The 21,140-nt window shown below is 48.1% G+C and overlaps 1 protein-coding gene across 1 annotated transcript; it reads left to right on the top strand.

Moving 5' to 3' along the window:
- Nucleotides 1–801: 801 nt before the first annotated feature.
- On the top strand, nt 802–2,769 carry LOC122369778 (the record flags this gene model as incomplete). Its single annotated transcript, XM_043344783.1, has 1 exon — nt 802–2,769. A coding segment is annotated over one exon (1,968 nt), but the record flags the coding sequence as incomplete, so codon positions are not given.
- Between the last annotated feature and the right edge of the window lie 18,371 nt (nt 2,770–21,140).

Raw genomic sequence — 21,140 nt, 5'->3', positions numbered from 1 at the left:
TCATCTAGAAGCACTTTAAAGAAATAGTTAACAGCCCGAGTTTCTCATAAATCGCAAATGGAAAAAGAGTCACGCGGGTGAAATAGAAAAAAGTTTAATGCAGGAACGATGTCCGACGGTAATCATTTTGATAGCAAGTCTAGCACTCTTAAGATAACTTACATATATATCCTCCGGATGAATTTGATTTTGTAGCAGAATAAATCAAAAGTATATTGATCAGCTCAAAATAACTGCACAATTGGATATTCCGAAAATATCGTGTCATAGGTATGAACTAACAATGACATTTGTGATTTGAATACGCGACTCGAGTCCCCTTTGATGGTTTTCAGACGCCGTGACACACCGGTGAGCCAGCAAGCCGATTTCACCCATCTGAAGTCATAAATGATCGCATCATAAGCATACGTTCATACCTATGGCATCCCTTTTACCTATCCTTTCATATCGATGACTATCACAGAGCGGGCTCACGTAATCAGTAAGCTACCGATGGGGTTTCCAATGATGTGACATTTTTTAGAGAAAAAAGTTGGCTGCCATCAGTCATCACTTCTCTAAGCGATTAGGTATATATGATAGCAAAACTTGATCATTTCAGAGGAGACACGGACTGTGTTGGTTATACAAAGATAAAGGAATCAATGGATAACGACAGTAATTTAAAGCTTTATCTGTCTCATCTGTCTATCTCACATTGCATTTTTTTATCCAATTTCTTCCACCGTATTACACCGGTTGGAAGCCATTTCGAAGTAACAAATTAAGTAACGAAGTAACGTCACCTGGATCTTCCAGCTGCTCAGGGATCGCCGAGCCTGCGTGGAGGTAAACGGCGTTCGCAGCCGGGACAGGCCCTTCAGAGCCGGCCTGCCGCAGGGATCCGTGCTCGCGCCGACCCTATACACGCTCTGGGCCGCCGACCTCATCGAGGAGCTGCGCAAGGTGCCCCGCACGGACTGCTACATGTACGCAGACGACACCGCCACAGTGAGCGCCGGCCCGAACATCCAGATGGCTCTGTCCCGAGCACAGCAATCGGCAGACATGATGGCGAGATGGGCGACCAAGAACAAGATGAACATCGCCGGCCACAAAACCCAAATCCTGGTTCTGTCTCAGTGGGCCCCTGACGCCAAGAATGTCACGCTCAAGGTCGCAGGATCGGACGTCACCGCAACATCTCATGTCAAGCTGCTGGGAGTGACGCTAGACCGCCTCCTCCACTTCGGCGAGCACTGCGCCAGCCTGCGCCGCAAGGTCCGCCCACGCACAGCACAGTTGAGGAAGCTCACCGGCCACTCATGGGGACTACGAGAGCATCACCTGCGCACAGTAGCCAACGGCTATGTTCGCGGCGCGTTAGAGTACGCTGCAGCAGCCTGGCTGCCGGCGGCCTCCCCGTCCCACGTGGAGCTGGTCGATCGGGAACTGCGCGCGGCGGCCAGGGCAGTCACCGGCTGTCCCATGTCGACGCCGACGCACGGCCTGATGGCGGAGGCCGGCATGGCCACGGCAGAGATGCGACGCACCACTCTAGCCACGAGAATGGTGATGAGAGCAGCCTCGCTGCCTCCAGACGACCCACTGAGAGCCGTGGCCACCGCGACACAGCACTCCCGCCTCTCCGCCGTTCGCGGCTGGCGCGAGCTGGGGCGCAACACCCTACGCGACCTGGGAGCGCTGGATGTTCCAGTCGAGCCCAGCCTTGCGGCAACTCTCCCTCCGTGGACTCCTACGGAAGGAGTCTCCATCGCCCCCACCGCTGGACCCGCATGCGCAAGAGGCAGATCAGATGAGTCCCGGAGAACCGCGGCAGAGGACATACTAGAGAAGCTCCCGGGGGCGGAGCGCGCGATCTGGATATGGTCGGACGGATCAGCGACAGGAGGAGTGACATCGGGCGGAGGAGGCGCCCACATCACCCTCCCGAACGGCAACACGGAAGAGGTCAGAACCCCAGCAGGCGTCTACTGTTCGAGCACAAGAGCGGAGCTGGTTGCACTCCGAGACGCGCTCGCAAAGATCGTGGAGATCGAGCAAGAGGACGCCGCCCCCGCCGGCGGTGACGACCCAATCATAGCCTGCCTAGACTCCCGTGCGGCGCTGATGACACTGGAGAGCGGTCCCGCAGCCCAGACTACCCAGCTGGGAGCCACCATCTGGCAGCAGCTGCTGCTACTGGTGGAGCGCGGTCGACCGGTGCACCTCCAGTGGGTGCCCGCCCACTGTGGCCTGGCCGGCAACGAGCGCGCCGATGCAATCGCAAAGGAGGCCGCAGGCATGGACCAGTCAAATGCCCCTATTGACACCAGGAGCGCCACCCGCGCCGCCGCCAGGTCTGCCCGGCGCCAGTGGCAACGTGCATGGCCAGACGGCTGGTACAAGGAAATATTCGGTGAAGAACATCTACCGGGACCGGTCAGCGGTGACAACCGGATGGCCGCGGTTGACACACATCAGCTGCGGGCGGGACACTGGAGCCAGTCGGCCCAGTACCTGCACCGCATCGGACGCCGCCCAACTGACACCTGTCAGGGCTGCACCGACACCGAGTGCCCAGCGGCTCGATGCCTGGTGTGCGGCGAGGAGGCGGATACGCCGCGACACGTGCTGCTTCGCTGCCCGTGCCTGTGCGGCACGCGCCTCCACGCGCTGGGAAACATGCACGGTCGACCACCTGACCTACGACGGGACGACGTGGTGGCGGCCTTTGCCGCCGGCTTTCGCTCATTCCAGAGCCGATCGGCTACGCCCCGGCAATAGCTGGGGCCGGGAGGAACATCATCATCATCATCAAGTAACAAATTTTCACAATAGGGTCGTTTTTCACCATGAGCAGCGCGAAAATAAAAATGTGTGCGTTTTATCGTATAGCTCGTGCCAATCATTCCATAATGATGGAATGATTGCTGCTGCATCATCCCAAGAAAATATCCCATGTTCCAGCAATTTGCTTTTGATATCAACATACCACTAATAGCCGTTTTCACGACGGGCTATCCGGCGAGTGCACCTGATTTGACCAAATCTGCACCTTATCTCTTTTACAGCAAATATCTTCATTTTATGAACTTATTTCAGAGTTTTAATCGATGATGCTCTCTGATAATACGACAAAGCAGGCATATAAGCAATCAGTGTAACACTAGCTGATAGCTACTAAGAGACACACTGAACCTGATTTGACCAAATCTGCACCTGATCTGCACCAGATGTGCACCAAATGTGTACCAGATGGCCGTCGTGAAAACGGCTAATAACAACTTAGTGGTACCAAGTTTTTGGCGCCATATATCATTGATGGTGACCAGAATGTTTGTAAAATTTATGTCCGTGCTCATGTCATCACCTATTTTTCTGCTGTAAAGGGAATATTTGGTTGCTAAGCATAGCTAAATGTCATTTATAGAGAATTCAGATTTTGAGATAAATGCCTTGATGGATACATTGTCCTATCGGGAACGGTATCAAAGCTATATAGGCAATCGTAAAAGTTTTTTCACAGCTGGTTTATAGCACATCAAGTAAGAATGAGTCACGATCGCAATCCCACACCGCACGTGATGCAGCTGATGTTATCAATTATATAATTTTTCCCAACAATATACCATTGCATTACAAAGAACTGCTAAAAATATCACTCAGCAAAAACTTATTGAATGAAAACCATTATTCAGTAATCCAGCCTGTTTTGATTTAAAAGACCTCAGCTTCTTTTGTTTACGATTGATCAAGTGGCACGGCCGTAGCATGCATGATAAAATCGGTGTTTTAAGCTGTAATAGAAACACCTTTTAAATACGCAAAATAAAACCTACCATGACATATCTGTTGAGTCTCACTTTTACGATCAACCGCAAGTATCAATAAACTGTACTGCCGAAAATATCAAAATCAAAACCGACAGCAACACCGATATCTCTGAGAACGCATCTTATCACTTTTGAACACCGAGAGGTACGGGTCTAGTCATATCTCAGGCAACTTTTGCCAAATTGTCAGGGAGCTCAGATTTGTTTTTCAATAGAAAACACAATTCTAAAGAATAGTGTTTTAACCCGCGCACCGACGGGGGGCGGATATCCGCCCCCCCCCCCCTGAGGTTTTTCGCGGATAGCGGGAAAACCGCGGCGCGTAGCGCCGCGAAATTTGGTACGACTATTTTCTCATCAATTTTACACATGCTGTGCAAGTTTGAACCTCCTAACTTATAAGGTCAGGTCACCAGGTCACTTTGAATGACCCAACCTCAAGTCACTTTTTTTGCAACTTTGTCACCGTGCCAGAGCTACAGTAGATGTCGGAGGCCTTTGAAAGTCGCAGGATGTTATTAGGTCATTAGTAGCTACAATTTTTATATCTCGGAATTTTGATATCGGTGACCTAAGGTCAGGTCAATTTCGCGACCTCCCCATTATAAGTCAATGGGGGGGGGGGGGGGAATCAACTCCCTGTTTTTACCACTAAAACGGGTCGGAATGGCTCCATATACCATACATGACTTCACATACGATCAACCTTCACTACCTTGAGGTCTGTTTTGCTGTTGGGCAGCTGTAAGGTCATGTGACGTCATCAAAGGTCACCAAAGGTTTTTTGCCAATAACTCCGTACAGGAACAAGATACAGCCGCGCGGATGGTCTCATTGTGTTCAGCTCGTCAAGACGCATCGAATGATATACATGATGACTTCGAGGTCACGTGACCTGAGGTCAACCTTTGACCTTGACCTTTCGAGGTCAACATATATATCATTCGATGCGGATTGACAAGAGAATCACGATGATGCCCTTAGTTTGTTCCTATCTTGTCTAGTTCGAAAGTTATTCGAGAAAAACTCTCTCCATATCTAGCGCCGCCATTTTGACTTTTTCGACCCCTGTGACGTCATCTTTGACCTGACCTGAAAATGACCTTTGTAAAAATTGTAGACCTTGTCCGTGCATATCCGATGCCGTTTACCGCTTGTCGCTATCTTGCTTCGTTCTCGAGATCTCAGTGGGGGCGGTCATCCGCCCCCCCCCCCCGTCGGTGCGAAGTTGGCGCAGATCCCCGTCGGTGCGCGGGTTAACTATTGACAACAAACCTTCGGTTACATTCGTTTGCCCGTCTGACCATGAAACGAGTCCGTCTGTTTGCCCGTTGGAGTGTGCTAGGCGGCGCAGTATCTATGGAAGCTGCAGGGGACAGCGAGAAAACTGTGCTACAGGGCCACTGTCTAACACAAAGGAACTTATAAATCACACTCATGCCTAACTGAAATTACATTTCCTACAATTCCCTACGAAACACAAGAGACCTCCCAAGTCCCAGCACGAAGCAGACATTGCGTAACTCAGTGGACAAACCCGTAACTGTAGAACAACGCATAAACGGTTCAGCTAAGACAGATCACCTTTTGATCGATCGAAACTGAAACAGTGACCATGCAGACAAGTACTTATTGTTCCAATAATGCTTAGTGTCCTGCATGCGTACGGAGCATACATTCTTGGCATTCCAATGGCGGCTAAAGCATGATAATTCCATAGACAATGGGCTCGAGCCAGAAGACCTTTCCAATGATTTCTGCTGTCACCAAGCTGCGTAGTGAGCATCGGTGAGGAGTAACATATGATGAAGTTATCACTATTGATAACTAGCCTCTTGTTGTCATATAAAATAACTAGCAAACAGGTCATGGCTAGTTTAGCAAAATTATTTGGCAGTCTACCGTTGCCAAATGTTATAAAAAAAAAACTAAAACTAAAACAAAAAAGGAAATACGGGGAGCTATTCAATCGGAATGTCAGGGGCACGAGAAACGCGCATCCGATTGTTCTGCACGCATCTACTTTTAATGCGTTTTTTCTGTAGTGTAGGCACTACGGAAATGTGGGGTGCGTATTATTTAGGCCAGGGTTCATAATGTCCAGGGCACAATGTGTCCAGTGCTCGAAATGGCCAGTGCCTTGAATTGGCCCGTGTTCACATTGTCCAGGGATTACATGGTCCAAATGTGGCCAACTGGCTGCAGATAGGGTAAATTCAAAGAGGCCAGGGTTCATAATGTCCAGGGCACGATGTGTCCAGTGTTCGAAATGGCCAGGGTTCATAATGTCCAGGGTACGATGTGTCCAGTGTTCGAAATGGCCAGGGTTCATAATGTCCAGGGCACGATGTGTCCAGTGTTCAAAATGGCCAGTGCCTTGAATGGGCCAGAGTTCATAGTGTCCAGTGATTACATAGTCAACCCAACCCAACCCAATCAAACCTAACCTAACCTAACCTAACCTAACCTAACCTAACCTAGCCTAACCTAACCTAACCTAACCTAACCTAACCTAACCTAACCTAACCTAACCTAACCTAACCTAACCTAACCTAACCTAACCTAACCTAACCTAAGGTAATGATGTTTGCCTACCGGAGATAAGGAAATAGTTTCTCGCATGAATAGATTGCAAGCAATAGTAAATCAAATATTTTTAGGTTAAGTGGTTATGCATCAGGCTTCAGGCCTTCGGCCTGAAGCCAGATACATAACCACTTAACCTAAGAATATTTGATTTACTATTGCCTGTAATCTCTCCTAAGGCATTGCCTTCGGCACTGCACTGCTTCGCATTGAGCTGGTTCCGTGTTTTTTACATAATGACGTCACTATCAGTGACTATGTAATCCCTGGACATTATGCACTCTGGCCCATTCAAGGCACTGGCCATTTTGAACACTGGACATATCGTGCCCTGGACATTATGAACCCTGGCCATTTCGAACACTGGACACATCGTGTCCTGGACATTATGAACCCTGGCCATTTCGAACACTGGACACATCGTGCCCTGGACATTATGAACCCTGGCCTCTTTGAATATACCCTATCTGCAGCCAGTTGGCCGCATTTGGACCATGCAATCCCTGGACATTATGAAATCTGGCCCATTCAAGGCACTGGCCATTTCGACACTGGGCATATCGTACCCTGGACATAATGAACCCTGGCCAGAATGAATGCTCCCCACGGAAATATTCACGCTCGATAGTGCGCCAGTTAGATCATAGTCCCTCTTATTATCGATGGCGTGTCACTTCGAGTGCTGGGCGCATGAGGTAAAACACCGAGTGATTCGGGCCAAGATATCATCTGCTGGTTTGACTACATCTTCAATAGGTACTACATAATTGCCTCGTGCAGTATCTAATTATTCAGTTAAAGCAGCCCCCACCCCAATCGTAAAAAGCTCACTTTAGCGGTTATAAGGCAAACCCCAACTATCATAGAAAATAGAAATGTAGCAAAAGCCCTTACGGCCTTACCTTTGCAACTAGAGCTTAGCCCACGCTATGCATCTGTATGGAAAGGCAAGCTCATCGCGTATGAAGCAATTCCCATGGGGGAATTGCTGGGGGAAGCAGCATAGACCCGCAATGCTATGCAGTTCAAGACCCCTTTAGTCACCTTCGTTTCTTCCAGTATACAATATCCTGACCACCTCTCTCAGCAAACAGCTTCCCGTTAGTCATCCCCACCCCACTCCCGACGATCTTCCCCGAAAACCTTGACGTCGTCTCCGCTTCAACAACTAGAAGACCAACCGAGCTGACAGATTCAGCGCACTGGTGTCTGCGGGGATACCGCCCCCTCCCCCTCATACCCTATTGGGCGGCGCATCTTCCCGGAGAGCCAATCACCGGCCGCATCTCATCCCCCTCCTCCACCCTACGGTGGACATGCGAGTGAAGGACGCGCGCGGCTCGACTTTCGTTTTTGTTGGCGGTCGACGCGTCGGTGGCGTCCACTCGACTGCGGGGTGCCGTCGAGGAGCGTCGTCGGTGCCGTCGGAGATCGTCAGTGTCGGAGAAGTTCGTCGACAGCGACGAGAGGAGGATCGCCGACGCGCCCGAACCAGGCGAGTGCACGCAGAATGACCGAAGAGGGAACGAGTCGGGGTAACGAGAAGGGAAATGAATTATCCTCATGGAGTTAATTCGACAAGCAAGTTGCGTCTCAAGCAAAATTATCTATCTAGCTGTTCAGTTGCGATGATATCCTTGTTATGTGTCATGCCATGCCTAATATCATGATACAAAACAGTGAAGAATTGAAGTATAGGCCTTTTGCATACGCGCCACACCAATAACTATTTAATGACATCCGTTTGAATTACTGCAAGTTGCTACATAAAAATGTTCATGAAATCTGAACTAGCCAAAGGCTTGCCGTCATTTGACATGATTTTAAAGACGGAGCACGATATTCAGAAACAGGCACCCACTAGTGGAGAGTAAAAATTTCAAATAAGGAAGCTAAATAGTTCAGTTAAATGTCATTCCTTGCTACCGGCTCTTCCACGTCTCAAGGTAAAACCCATTTCACCAAACATTATTCACCTTCTCTTGAACTGTAGTCATAAAGACGAACCTCTTCTGCCGTATCCACAAGCCGCTTGTATGGGTGTTCGTAAAAACTGTGAGAAAAACGTGCGTCGCCAAGACGGGTGCTGAAGGGAGGCACGCTTCCGAATGCGGCAGAGACTCAGCTCAAGTCGGAGTCTCAGTCATAGCTTTAATCAGAGTGTCAGTCTGAGATTCATTCTGTCAGACGAAGCTTTTGAGTGTCGTTGACTGACTACGTTTCATTTCAGTTTCACTTTCATTTCGGATCTAATTAGGTCCACGAACAGGCTTAGTTTTGATTCGGCCATGTTTTGCACAATAATCGAAATTATCGCTCTGATTCAATCAGCGCTTCGGCTTATGACCGTCCCCTAAAAGTGTATGAAATACAATCCATGATCAGCCATTTTGCGGCATTGGGAAGAAACCAACAGCTGTCTTTGCACACAGCATTCCACAAAGCAAAGCTTGTTGTTTTGTTATTGAGTTCAAAGTAAATCTTTACTTGCTAACGCTCCGCCAGCGAACCGAAGCTCAGCTATCTCTAGCATGCGTTTTTGCGCAGCAAACAGCCACCTATACATGCTTTCACGCACACCACGGAGTAAACTCGGGTTGTCGAATTCGCAACATTTTGCATGACTGGGTCATAGCTAACGCATCAATGCGTCATTTGCGGAGAAATACGCAATGAGCTACACTTAATCTTTGCGCTCATAATTCACGTATGCAAGACTATCAATTTTTACGCTGTCAATTTTAGAAACATAGAGCCTAAACTGGTTAACGCAGCAAGCAAACATGTCCAATCCTTGTTTGTAACATCTCCAAACTAGTTATATCAAACACTATTTTTCTCCCACGTGACATGTCGCGTGTATTGTGTCATAAGTCACGTGACTGGACATGCCGAAGACTAGCCGTGTCAAAACCAATCAGCAGTCCGCTGTTCCGGTGCGCGAACAACAAAAACAGGCGAGCGAACAGGCACTTGGGCGCGAGCGCAGGCATGTCACGCCAGCAGCAAAAACAACAGCATCGAATGATTGGCACCAGCACGCTGTCTACTCGGATTCAGAGTGTGAGAGTTCATTTTATAATGGATCTGATAAGCCCACTTTTTACCCATAAAGCAGCTCGTGTTTCATTATCACTGCTTCTTATCGTTTTATTACAGATAGCGGGTAGGATTACGGGACAGATTGCCGGAACTTGCAGTGTACTTCATGCTAAGTAGAGCTTCTTGCACAGGTCGTGATCCCACCAGGGCCTCGTCTAACATGTTAACTGGGGGGGCAATTGCCTCCCCAGTCGAGCGGATTGCCCCCCCAGTGGCCAACATTTGCCCCCCCAGTCAAAACGTGAACTTCTCACAAAATTACCTTCCCTGCAATACGTTTTTGTTAGGAGTCTTACATGGATTTAACGAGAAACATTATTTGTTCAAAAACTGTTCATACCTACTCCATGACTACGGGAAAAGCCAGAGTTTTATGATCTATAGAGCTGAGTACCTACTGTGATTCTGTGATTTTGCTACTGTGATTCAAGTAGCAAATTGTCAATTGGCAGCTGACCAGTGACCCAACTCGTGTTTGCGCCCCCCCCCCCCACTCAATCAAACGCCCAACATGGATAAGTATGCTTATCACTGTCTGGTGGGACAATGTGAGGGGGTAACACATTAATCTTAACTCTCGCCCGTATTGGTGTTTTTCCAGCCGCGAACGTATAGGGAGGGAGGGGGGGGGGGCGTTGGACCTTGCCCCTTGCCGTTTGGCCCCTGATCGAGCTAGAGCTTCGCGGAGAAAACCACCGTGCTGCCCGTCACGAGAGGAAGCCGATGATACCTCATTTTAAGGTCGTAAGTCATCGGTTGACCTTCCAGGTCAGGTCAATGACCCAAAAGTCGGGAAACTCGCGGGACTTATTCCAACGTCGTAAAGGGTGGCTGTTATTTTTTGTCGGGGTGCTGATCACGAATATCATGTCAGTTATGATCATAGATAATGTCTTCATGCATTTAGGCCAGGTCGGGTCAGGTCAGGTCAGGTCAACCAGTAAGGGTTTTGCCGGGTATTCGTAGTAGGTGGCAACCGCCTCTGGCTCTGACAGCTTCAAAACATGTTACGAAGGCACCAAAACTACTTCGTAAATGTTCAAATGGTTGCTAAATTCGAATTCAGCTCCAAAAACTGGCCTAGAATCATGTAAACCTCGAAAAAGTGAACCGAAGTCATCAAAGGTCAATGACCTGACCAGACCTCCCGGTGACCTTGACGCCCACCCTAATGCATGGGAGCAATATCATATTCCATGTTTGAACGCTTGAAACCACGAAAAGACTGTAAACGCGCGGCTAATGCGAGCCGACATACGCCAAATCGCGATTCCGGTCAAATATGGTCTCGAAAAGTAGGTCACAGGTCAAAGGTCATTACGGTCAGGGTCATGACATTTTCAGAGTAGGTGTGAAATTGACTAACGCGAGGGTACTGAAAGTTTCGTCGCGGTCAGCCGCTTTTACGTGAGCTATTCTTGAAAAACCGAGGGGTCCGTTCGACCCTCCCCCCTATACGAGCATGGCTCGCATTGCCTTTTTTTGTTTTTTGTTTAAAAAAATCATGGTCTCAGGTGTGACGAAAAATAAGTGGCCTAAATCCGTTGAGAAAACAGGATTTGGGGGTACCCTAGGTTTGGGTCCTTCAGTCTCTGCCCCCCCAGTGAAAATTCCTTAGACGAGGCCCTGGATCCCACCGTCCGATCAATGAATCGAAGCATTGGTGGAAATCCATAAGCCAAATTATGCGAGTTTGCACATCAAAGCCGGACACGGTCCGTCCCACTCCCACCATCAGGGGCTTCAAATATCGGGCGCGAGCTCAGGCGCAGGCTCTTGCCACCACTGGGAATTCATGGTCTCAGTGAATAAAACTCAATGGATCCAGCGCTCTACCATCTAATCATAAAACACGACAAGGAAAAACGAAATCCCATTGCTTGGTCTAAGCGCCTCATCGTTCACTCCAGAATCCTACGTTGCGCAATCGTCAAATCCCATGCAAATGCGTCTCGCTGAGATACGCACGAGCTCAACCCTAAAGGGCTTCTGTGCAGACCATAGCTGCCTCGCCATCATGTTTATATGCATGATCATCGGTGGCACAAGGTCCTCAAGAGCGGGTCAGTGGGGCGAGGTGTCTGCACGTCAGACCTGCATCGAGAACGCCCGAATAAAGTGCCGAATCGACCGGAGAAGCGGGGACGGCTAGATGAAATCGAAAGTGTCCCGGTCTTCGTGTCTTGACGGGAGCCCGATAAGACTTCAAGTTGTAGTAAAGTGAAACGAACGATGGTCGTAGGTAGATGAAGAGGTCCTTTCAACGTTGACGTGTTCCTAACACCCTGTCTGCGGCAGAGACGGAGCGCTGACAACAGCCCTTGTAAGGAATGGACAAAAGTTTGATCTGCTGGTGGTATGTCGATGCCACAGAGCTCTGCCATGACAAGGTGTCGTGATAGCTATCAACCCTTTTTCGTAATTTGATAGACGTTTGGATAAGAAGTTACATACATAGAAGGAACGCTACAAATATAAATCCAATGATCCCGTAGCATCATTTTCAGAGGGTTTGTCAAGCTCCTGTAAATACACAAAATACAAATGTTGCAAGAACAGTATGATAAGCGGTCCATGCAGCAAGTTAAGCGGATTGTGAGAGTTCACCCAAGAGTACGACCACAACGTAGATACACGGCCGATATCTTACAGTCGTAATCTCCAGAACGGTGATGCTGTCTCGTGTTTGAGTTGGATTATCGTGGCGAGTTATGGCTTCTGTGGCGCAAGGTGGCATAGCTGGGTCATCTGAAGCTGTGTGGACATGATTCAATGGGAAAATATCGTGTTAATTGGGTATTATAACTCATTGTGTCAGCGTATTTGTGATAGGCAAACAACACACGGTATCCGAAACGGAAATGCATGAGATTTTCTTAATCAGTATGATTTAAATCAGACGATTGACAGCGGATTCGATGTTACAATCGCCAGCGGAATGATTTTTCATGTATTCTTAAAGGGAGATAATGAACTTTCCCTTTTCTTAAATAAAAATTACTCGACATCTATACTATTTCTACTGTAGTTTCTATAAAATATGAAAATTTCCTAGCACATTTTCGTATGTGAAAAAGGTTTTTATTTTTGCAAAAAAGAAGCGGCACTTGCAGTACTTGTAACACCCACCGAAATGCGTTGTCCTCTATAAAAAAGTCGCAGTATATGGCGCTTTTGTTTCAAACAGCGACGCTTGGGCTTTTGTTTATGTTATCGCCTTGTCGTTGCTTCGTTGTAAGGATTCTAATTTGAATTAGAGTTAATTCGGTTTAGAATTAATTAGATTCTAATTCGGGGGTACATAGTGCCTACTCTTCTTTGTTTCCAAGTATTATTTTGCGCCACAAATGAACGGCATGCGCCAGAAACGCAGCTAAATCTTGCGATTGCGACTACGAAATTCATTATTTTGGCGTCAGAGCCTGAAGCGAAAAATACAAGCATATTTATTTCAAAAAGACTTCAGGTTTGTCGAACGGTGTTATGAGAATTTTGATAACAGTACTGCATAAGTTTTTCAGTGATGCCGCAAAAGTGTTGTATCTATCTTCTTTTATTGTGCAGTCGGCGGGACCGATTCAAAATTGAGTCGTTGCTACTAAAATAGCAGCATATGGCGTCAGATGATGAACAGGAAAAAAAGTTGCGTAAATTTAGACATGAACCACCCCAAACCATGAATATCTTTTGAAGGCACTATAGACGACCATTAACTAACTAGATGTGATGAAGATCAAATGTAAGGAATACGCTCATTTTACAAAATTACATGCAAGTACCAAAAAGTGATGTAAGTACTTATTCAACGGTCATTTTCAGCGCTCCCCGCTAACGTGACTTCAAGTTGAGATATTTGCGGCAAGGTACCGAATTGAGCAAAATGGTTTTAATTTACATCATAACTTGTTGTGTTTTGTCAGAAAATGGTTCTAACTCAGATTTTGTGGGAAAAGGTCATTATCTCCCTTTAAGGTTTTTCAACCGTCACATGGGTCATATTTTCTATTCATGTCATGATCGTAATAGGTAATACCAACTCATTTAAATCAATTATGCAAAGTGTCATGTTTCATTACCTTACCTAATGCCTAACAATTTCACTGTTATTTTTTTACTGTTATTATTTTGTTATTTCAATTTCACTCCCCAGTCTCCCAGGTAGTTGGATTTGATGCCCCAATAGGCACCCTTTGCTTTCAAAATACCTAATCCAAAACCACAGAAAATGTCCAGTTTTTTTTTTTTATTTGATGTGCTCGCTTACCCAATTACATCAAAAGTATGCCACCGGTATCCACACATCGGATTAAAATCAATAATGACTATTGGTTCCAAGAGCGATGCAGCCAGCAGGCGACATAGGTGGATTTGTGGCCAGCCTTGCAGCATCTCGCACAGCTAGAACTCATAATCCTCCCTCTCATCCTCCCTGCCTCCCCCTATCGCAAGGCGTCAGCTCACATCGACACCAAAAATACTTGCGTCACATTACTCAGACATTGCTCCATGAATGAACCCGCAAGCACCTGCAAGCGTCAAATAAAATGCGCGTTTCTTCACATAATCTCGCCATTACAGCCATAAATGTACGCAATGATGACTACACTGACACGTGCTGATGCTATATCAGCTCCTCTAGTTGAAAGACCTCTGCAGCACCGCTAGAATCCGCTATGCTGAGGGAGGGCGGGTAAGTACGAGGAACGCTGCACAATACCCTAACCCTCCGCCTGCCACCGAGACCCATTATGACATCACAGTGACGTCACCAGGGGCGCTAATCTCCCGGATGTAGTCAGGCCGAGCTTATCATTAGCTCCCGCGCCTGTCCCTAGAGATTCTTTACCATACAGTCTTGGCCGTCTCTTGCCAATTACACGCCAGAGTCTGAGACTTGGTCGTCGGTAAATACAGAGATGAAGAGATGCAGCGAGGACGATGTCCCCGGTTCTTCCAAGAAATGACTTCCAGCCAGCTGGGTATCAAATGGTCCGAAAACGTGCAACACAAGTTGATTGTCGGATTTATAAGCCTGAAAACATTGTACCGAAATGGTTTCTTCAGGGTTATCTATTGCATCTTGGGAAAAGAATGCTCCCACAACTACCGACCGCATTACAAGCGACAACTTTATGCAAATCTCGCAAACAATCTCTTGGTGTATTTTTCACGCTGTCAAAGATCGATGGACAATTTGGCCTCCAGAATTCCTTGCATTCAAGGAAGGTCGAATAATGCGATCGCAAATGTCCCTAGCAACACACCCAAGCATCTGATAACACGGATAGACTTCCGCTCACACAATGTTCTGGTCACGGTAATAAGGGAACAGCTCACATGGGCTCTGCTGCATTAACCAAAAAATGAAATTCATGGCCAAATGACAAAGAGGCCAGGGAAGGGGCAATTGTCTCGCTATTAAAAAAAAAATTAACAGTTGTTTTGATCCCACAGCAAAACAACGATATAAGGTCATCTTAATTAGACGCTCTTCGCGGAAACGCCTGTAAAAATCGAACAATATGCCAAGTCCCTCTCGAGCTCCCACATTTTCCCCCTCCTCTCTCTCTCTCTCTCTCTCTCTCTCTCTCTCTCTCTCTCTCTCTCTCTCTCTCTCTCTCTCTCTCTCTCTCTCTCTCTCTCTCTCTCTCTTTCTCTCTCTCTCTCTTTCTCTCTTTCTCTCTCTCTCTCTCTCTCTCTCTCTCTCTCTCTCTCTCTCTCTCTCTCTCTCTCCCCACTCCCCCCTCTCTCTATCCTTGCCTCCTTCACTCTTTATTCTTAATCCATCAAGTTAATGACCAAACGTCCGGCAGTGAGGTACTTGACATTCCTCTATCATCCAACCACGACAGTGCATTGCGGTGCAGTATCTCCTAACATCTTGCTACCCAGCTTTGCAATGAAATGGTTAACACGTTCTCCGTAGTAGCTGTGTCAGGGCCCTGAGAATCCCAGGGAGGCCTCTTTGGACGCGCACAAACCGGTCAACCGCTTACCAGCATCCGGCTAAGGTGTCGGAGATAAATTGATCACTTCGACATTGACCGAAGCGAGAATCCGCACACAGCGAGATTCTGACAGCTGTGCATGGCTTTAACGATAGAATGTAAAAGTTAATAAAACGAGCGGCGAAGTATCTTGGTCATTAGTGCAAAATCATCAGCCAATCAGTGACTGACGCTGCGGCACCTACGAGACCCGACAGCGCTTCGTCTAACAACATCCTGCTCACGGATCAGGGCCGGGAAACTGAGGTGGTGACAGAACGCTTCCTTGTAAGACACCTGACGGAGGACGCCTCCTGATGGACGGCCGCGTGCAGTGGATGTCGCGGCGTCCGGACCCTCACCCGCACCCTTTGCCGGGCCACCTGGCAGGGTCAAGGGTGCCTCTTGAGCCTGGCACGGTGGTAGATCAGGTGTCAAAAGCGTTTGCGACGTCTATGAGGATGCTGTCTGACTGCAGACTGTGACAAGTCGGATGCTGCGGTGAGGTCAACCAGGATGTGCCAAGCCCTCAGCCGTGGTCGTGCACAGAAGTTTATGAGTTATTGTCTAGAGGTGCATATATAGCATAATCCTGTATTCAAAAGACAACTGATGATTGCATCAGTGGTGTCTTTTAATACCGCATGAAATGAACTTCAGTAATTGGAACTTGTTAGTTAAGCTCGTACATGTTACACGTGGCCACCGACCACCGCCTGCACTTGCAGGCGGACATAACAACGCATAACATGACTTCTCTCTTACGACACAAATTCACAAAATATCTACCATCCTCACATAGCACGAGTCACATACCATTATAGCACATCAAACACGAACCAACGTTGTTTTATTATGGCATAAGATTTCTATCCCTGCAGAGGTAAATATGATAGCTAATACCTGACTCTCCCGCCGGGCCCGACCCGTAGGTAGCAGCACTAACTCTTGCATGCATGACTGCACTCGCTTCCCCAAAACAATAGCATACTACATACCTGGCCCCATGTGGTCCAAGGACACTACTGTGGTCTCTCGTCCACTATAAATCTTCCTGTAACATCTCCTTTTTCTTTCACGCTGTTCATCTTGCTCTTCTTCCCCATTTTCCTCTTCTCAGGCTGTCGCTTTCCTTCAATGTCCACTCCGTTTCTCTTTCTACCTTCTTCCTTTCCTATCTTTCCCATCCTGTATTATTCCTCTAGCTTTCCTTATCATTCTCTCCTTTCCCTTTCCTCTCTCTCTCTCTCTCTCTCTCTCTCTCTCTCTCTCTCTCTCTTTCTCTCTCTCTCCTCTAGCTCCATCCTCCTCTCATCTCTGCTATCCAGCCTACTGCCTCTATAGTACACTCGAGGGCAGATTGATGTTCCACAACTCTTTATCCACCGGGTTCCTATGGCTCAGCATTGGCAGCAGCCGCCTGGTACCGGTAGACTGTGCCGCTTCACTTACTTGTCAAGCGGCACAGCCTACCCACCCGTATGACACCGGTCTGGGTCGGTGGCTGGAAGGTGATGTGGGCCGCCTGTGACGTCAGCGCAGCGGTGAGGGCCGAGCCCGGAGGCATGGCTCGGGTCGGCGCGGCGCGGCGGCTGGCGAGGGCTGGGGAGTGAGGTTGGGTGGGAGCACGGACATCGCGCGGCTAAGCGAGTGTAGTTAACTTTCGTGTCTCACTCTCAAGGCGCCAATTATTCTACCTAACAATTGTGCTAAAGCAGTTGTTAAAATGTGCTATCCCCAAGACAGCGCCTATCATCATACTTGTCATGCACATTACGACACACTTAAGCGTGGCAATGGGACAGCCGATAGAACTTATGTCACTCGTGCATCGAGGTGCGGAGCTATATTTTGTATAACATATTAGTATTAAGGCCTTGATTGAGCAGATTGGTGTCTATTGTTTCGCACGGTAATCGTCCAGAGACGTGGGAACTGGGGGTTATGAGCAGTGCTGCAGCCAACGCCCAATTTAAAGCGATTATTACTGTTGCTCTAATACCTAATATAATAATAATAATAATAATGTATGTGGTCGCAGCCCCCAATAGCAAACCGTTCCAACTAGGAGCCAAAAAGTCGGCCACTCAGAAGGGTTCGAACCGGGCTTCTCCCACCGGCCAATTCACGACTCGAGCGTTCATCCACTGAGCTACGGAGAATGGTTCTCATCTGCACAAAACAAAATGACTTTCACCCGCTGACCGCCAATGACAGCATTGTGACATTTGATCGCGTTTGACCGCGGCGGGTGGTCGCTGGTTTCGGCAGCTCAGTGGATACACGCTAGCGTCGTAGGGTGACCGGTTGGAGAAACCCGGTTCGAACCGTCCCAGGTGCGCGACTTTTTCGTTCCTAGATGGAACGGTTTGCTATTGGTGGCTGCGACCACACATTAGAGGAATAGTAAAAGTTGCTTAAAGGGACCCTCCCACCTTCAAAAAAGTTAATGAATTGGCATGAAAGTGATGTCGCTCGGTTCAGAAAGAGCAAAAACGAATATCTACCAAATTTCATCGAAAAATATTCACCGGTTTTCAAGATATTTGACTTTTACTTTTGTTTACTTTTTGGGATCTCCGCTGTTCCTAGCGACTTTATTTGAAAGTGCGGCATTTGTTGCGCGCAAAGCAGGATATACCACCGCGTGCTACAAAACGTTTTAGTCAAACATTTAACGGACGTTCGAAAGCCTGATGACGTCATCAGATTCCCGTAATGGTTAAGAGATAGGGACCACGCTGGTCCCACCCTGCAAGTAAAGGGAAGAAATTTCTTGAACACCATAAAGCTGCGGGGGTTGCGACCAGGATAAATGGTGGTTTCTGAGCCTGGCCGCAAACTTGGCTATCTCAACTCAAAACTAATGTTAAGGTGGGAGGGTCCCTTTAAAGTTGGGACGCCGCGCTATCCAAAAACCCCAGTTCCCACCTCTCTGGACGATTGCTTTGCGAAATAATAGACACCAATGAGCTCAATCAAGGCCTTAATACTTATCTGTTAAAAACAATGTAGCTCCGCAACTCGATGCACGTGTGATATAAATTCTATCGGCTGTCCCAATGCCACGTTTAAGTGTGTCGTAATGTGCATGACAAGTATGATGATAGGCGCTGTCTTGGGGATAGGACATTTTAACAACTGCTTTAGCACAATTGTTAGGTAGAATAATTGGCCCCTTGAGACGCGAAAGTTACCTAACTACACTCGCTCAGCCGCGTGATGGTCCGTGCTCCCACCCCACCTCACTCCCCAGCCCTCCCCAGCCGCCGCGCCGCGCCGACCCGAGCCATGCCTCCGGGCTCGGCCCTCACCGCTGCGCTGACGTCACAGGCGGCCCACATCGCCTTCCAGCCACCGACCCAGACCGGTGGCATACGGTGTGGGTAGGCTGTGCCGCTTGACAAGTAAGTGAAGCGGCACAGTCTACCGGTACCAGGCGGCTGCTGCCAATGCTGAGCCATAGGAACCCGGTGGATAAAGAGTTGTGGAACATCAATCTGCCCCCGAGTGTACCTCCTCCTGCCACAAACGAATCTCCACTCCTCCAGTCCTATCATCGCTCCCTTGAGAAACCACAGCCTGAATCAGGCAACCAGTAACCACCCACTCAAAGATGCACCAACCACCTCACCAGTTGCATCATCCCCTGCACCACAGCCTGCATTACCAGCTACCAGCTGCACCACCAGCTGCACCACTGTCACCAACGTCAACTGGAGACCGTCACAAGGCATTCACTGCCACATATGGAGGGACCGTGAAGTCATCCATCTGGAATTTTGTCTAAGCTGGCCAGGTGACATACAGTACCAGTGGGACGTGGGTGTGTAGGGTGTGTAGGAGCGAGGAGGAGGATGGGGAAAGCTGTCTTTATAATCTGAAGCAGCTCAGAGGCACCTCAGATAAAAGCAGTACAAAAGGAGGTAGTTCGAAGCAGCACGCAGGTAATCACCAAAACAACAAATAGAACGTATGGAATAAGGGAATTGTAATACAGAGGGCACGATAATACGCATAGCATACAGCCATAACAGAATAAACTGCATACACTCAGCACACATGCAACATACAGCAAGAGTCAGAGTCAGAGTCAGAGTACATTATACAGTATACAGATGCAGCCTAGGGCTGCGTCCGGCGGCGGGCGGCGTTTCTCGTCTGCCGAAGGTTAGCCACTTGTCGGTGCGGCCCGGCGCGAGGCGGCACGTCTCCGGATTAGAGGCCGAGAGAGGAGGCCGCCGACCCCCCCCCCCAGAGTTGGGGGAGGTCACGTGAACCCTGTCAAGTGCCGTTGGAAGTCAGGGAGAGGTGTGAAGGAGGGAAGAGGGGGAGGGGAGGTGATGGATTGCGGATGGTGCCGCAGAGCATTTCTCTAGATATGCTATCCGCTGGCAACTGTACCGGCAACTACCGATCGCATAGTTTTTACTGCTGATCGTATCATGCCGCGATTGCTAAAATGATCGCCTGTGAAAAAATGAAAAAGTCGCTACTCTTATATCATTTAAACTTATATAAAACCATCATTCAATTTGATTCACGAGCTCTCAAAAGCCAACGTGAGATTCAAATCTGCGCGAAATAATGACTGGTGGATCGTTCAACAATCGCTTACGGTTGATATGACCTTCATTACACTCGGCTCATCTCATATGATACCTGCGTGGGATATCAATCAGTATCAATCAGAACACTATCAAATTCAACTGTCACCACATAAGATAAGTGTCATCATTCAGCGTCACATCGATTGGAAAATCTTCTGCCCACCCTGATAACAAATATTTGCCAAAGATCGGTATCAAAGATTACCAACAAATGCATGGCAGTTCGTGACTGCTGGATGTAATTTTTCCTCGTTGACAAGGACGCTTTCATATTTTTACGCATCGCCGTTTGAAATTTTCCGGCCACTAAATCCAAACTACCGCTTATCTGTCAGCACACACCTACTGACTAGGATGACAGCAGTTTTCAGGTCTAATCCCAAGATAAATCGTGTCATACAATGAGATACGAATCGGACAATCGTTTCGCGAGCCTCCGAGCCTCTAGACTATGTGGCAGCATTCCGGCACAGCCAAACGACTAGCAAACACCGCAGTAATGCACGCACAAACGCGATTCTCGAACATATCAACCATAAACAAAACAACATGCTTGTCGGGCGCACTGTATGCTGTTACGGCAGTAAATTCAGCGCATAAAAATCCACGGATTCCCATACTCACTTATACAGGGTGACACAAAAAAACGGTCATCACTAAATTTCAAATAACATCGGAAGTTTTATTCATATCATCACCAAACTTCGGCCACTTAAGGTCACACCTATGTAGCATACATCCACCAAGTTTCAAGTCTTCACTGCGAATACTTTTAGTACAGTCTGTGTTTTACTGACGCTCCACAATGTGCTCCAGGTGAGCGCCACGGCGCTGCAGGGCGTAGGCACACTTGCATCCGGCGGGCAAAGTTGTCGATAACCCGATGGCTGTGCACTTTACAGAGTGCAATGGCCTCTGGAGACAGTGCTCAGGGGATGTGCTACCCCTGAAACGTTATTCTTATCGGGTTATCGGCAACTTTGCCCGCCGGATGCAGGTGTGCCTACGCCCTGCAGCGCCGGGGCGCTCACCTGGAG

The sequence above is a fragment of the Amphibalanus amphitrite genome, unplaced genomic scaffold (genome assembly GCF_019059575.1).
Source record: "Amphibalanus amphitrite isolate SeventyFive unplaced genomic scaffold, NRLGWU_Aamphi_draft 001071F_arrow, whole genome shotgun sequence".
In the NCBI taxonomy this organism is placed as follows: domain Eukaryota; kingdom Metazoa; phylum Arthropoda; class Thecostraca; order Balanomorpha; family Balanidae; genus Amphibalanus; species Amphibalanus amphitrite.
The sequence above is the reverse complement of the archived record's forward strand: the minus strand, read 5'-3'. Positions and strand labels throughout refer to the sequence as shown.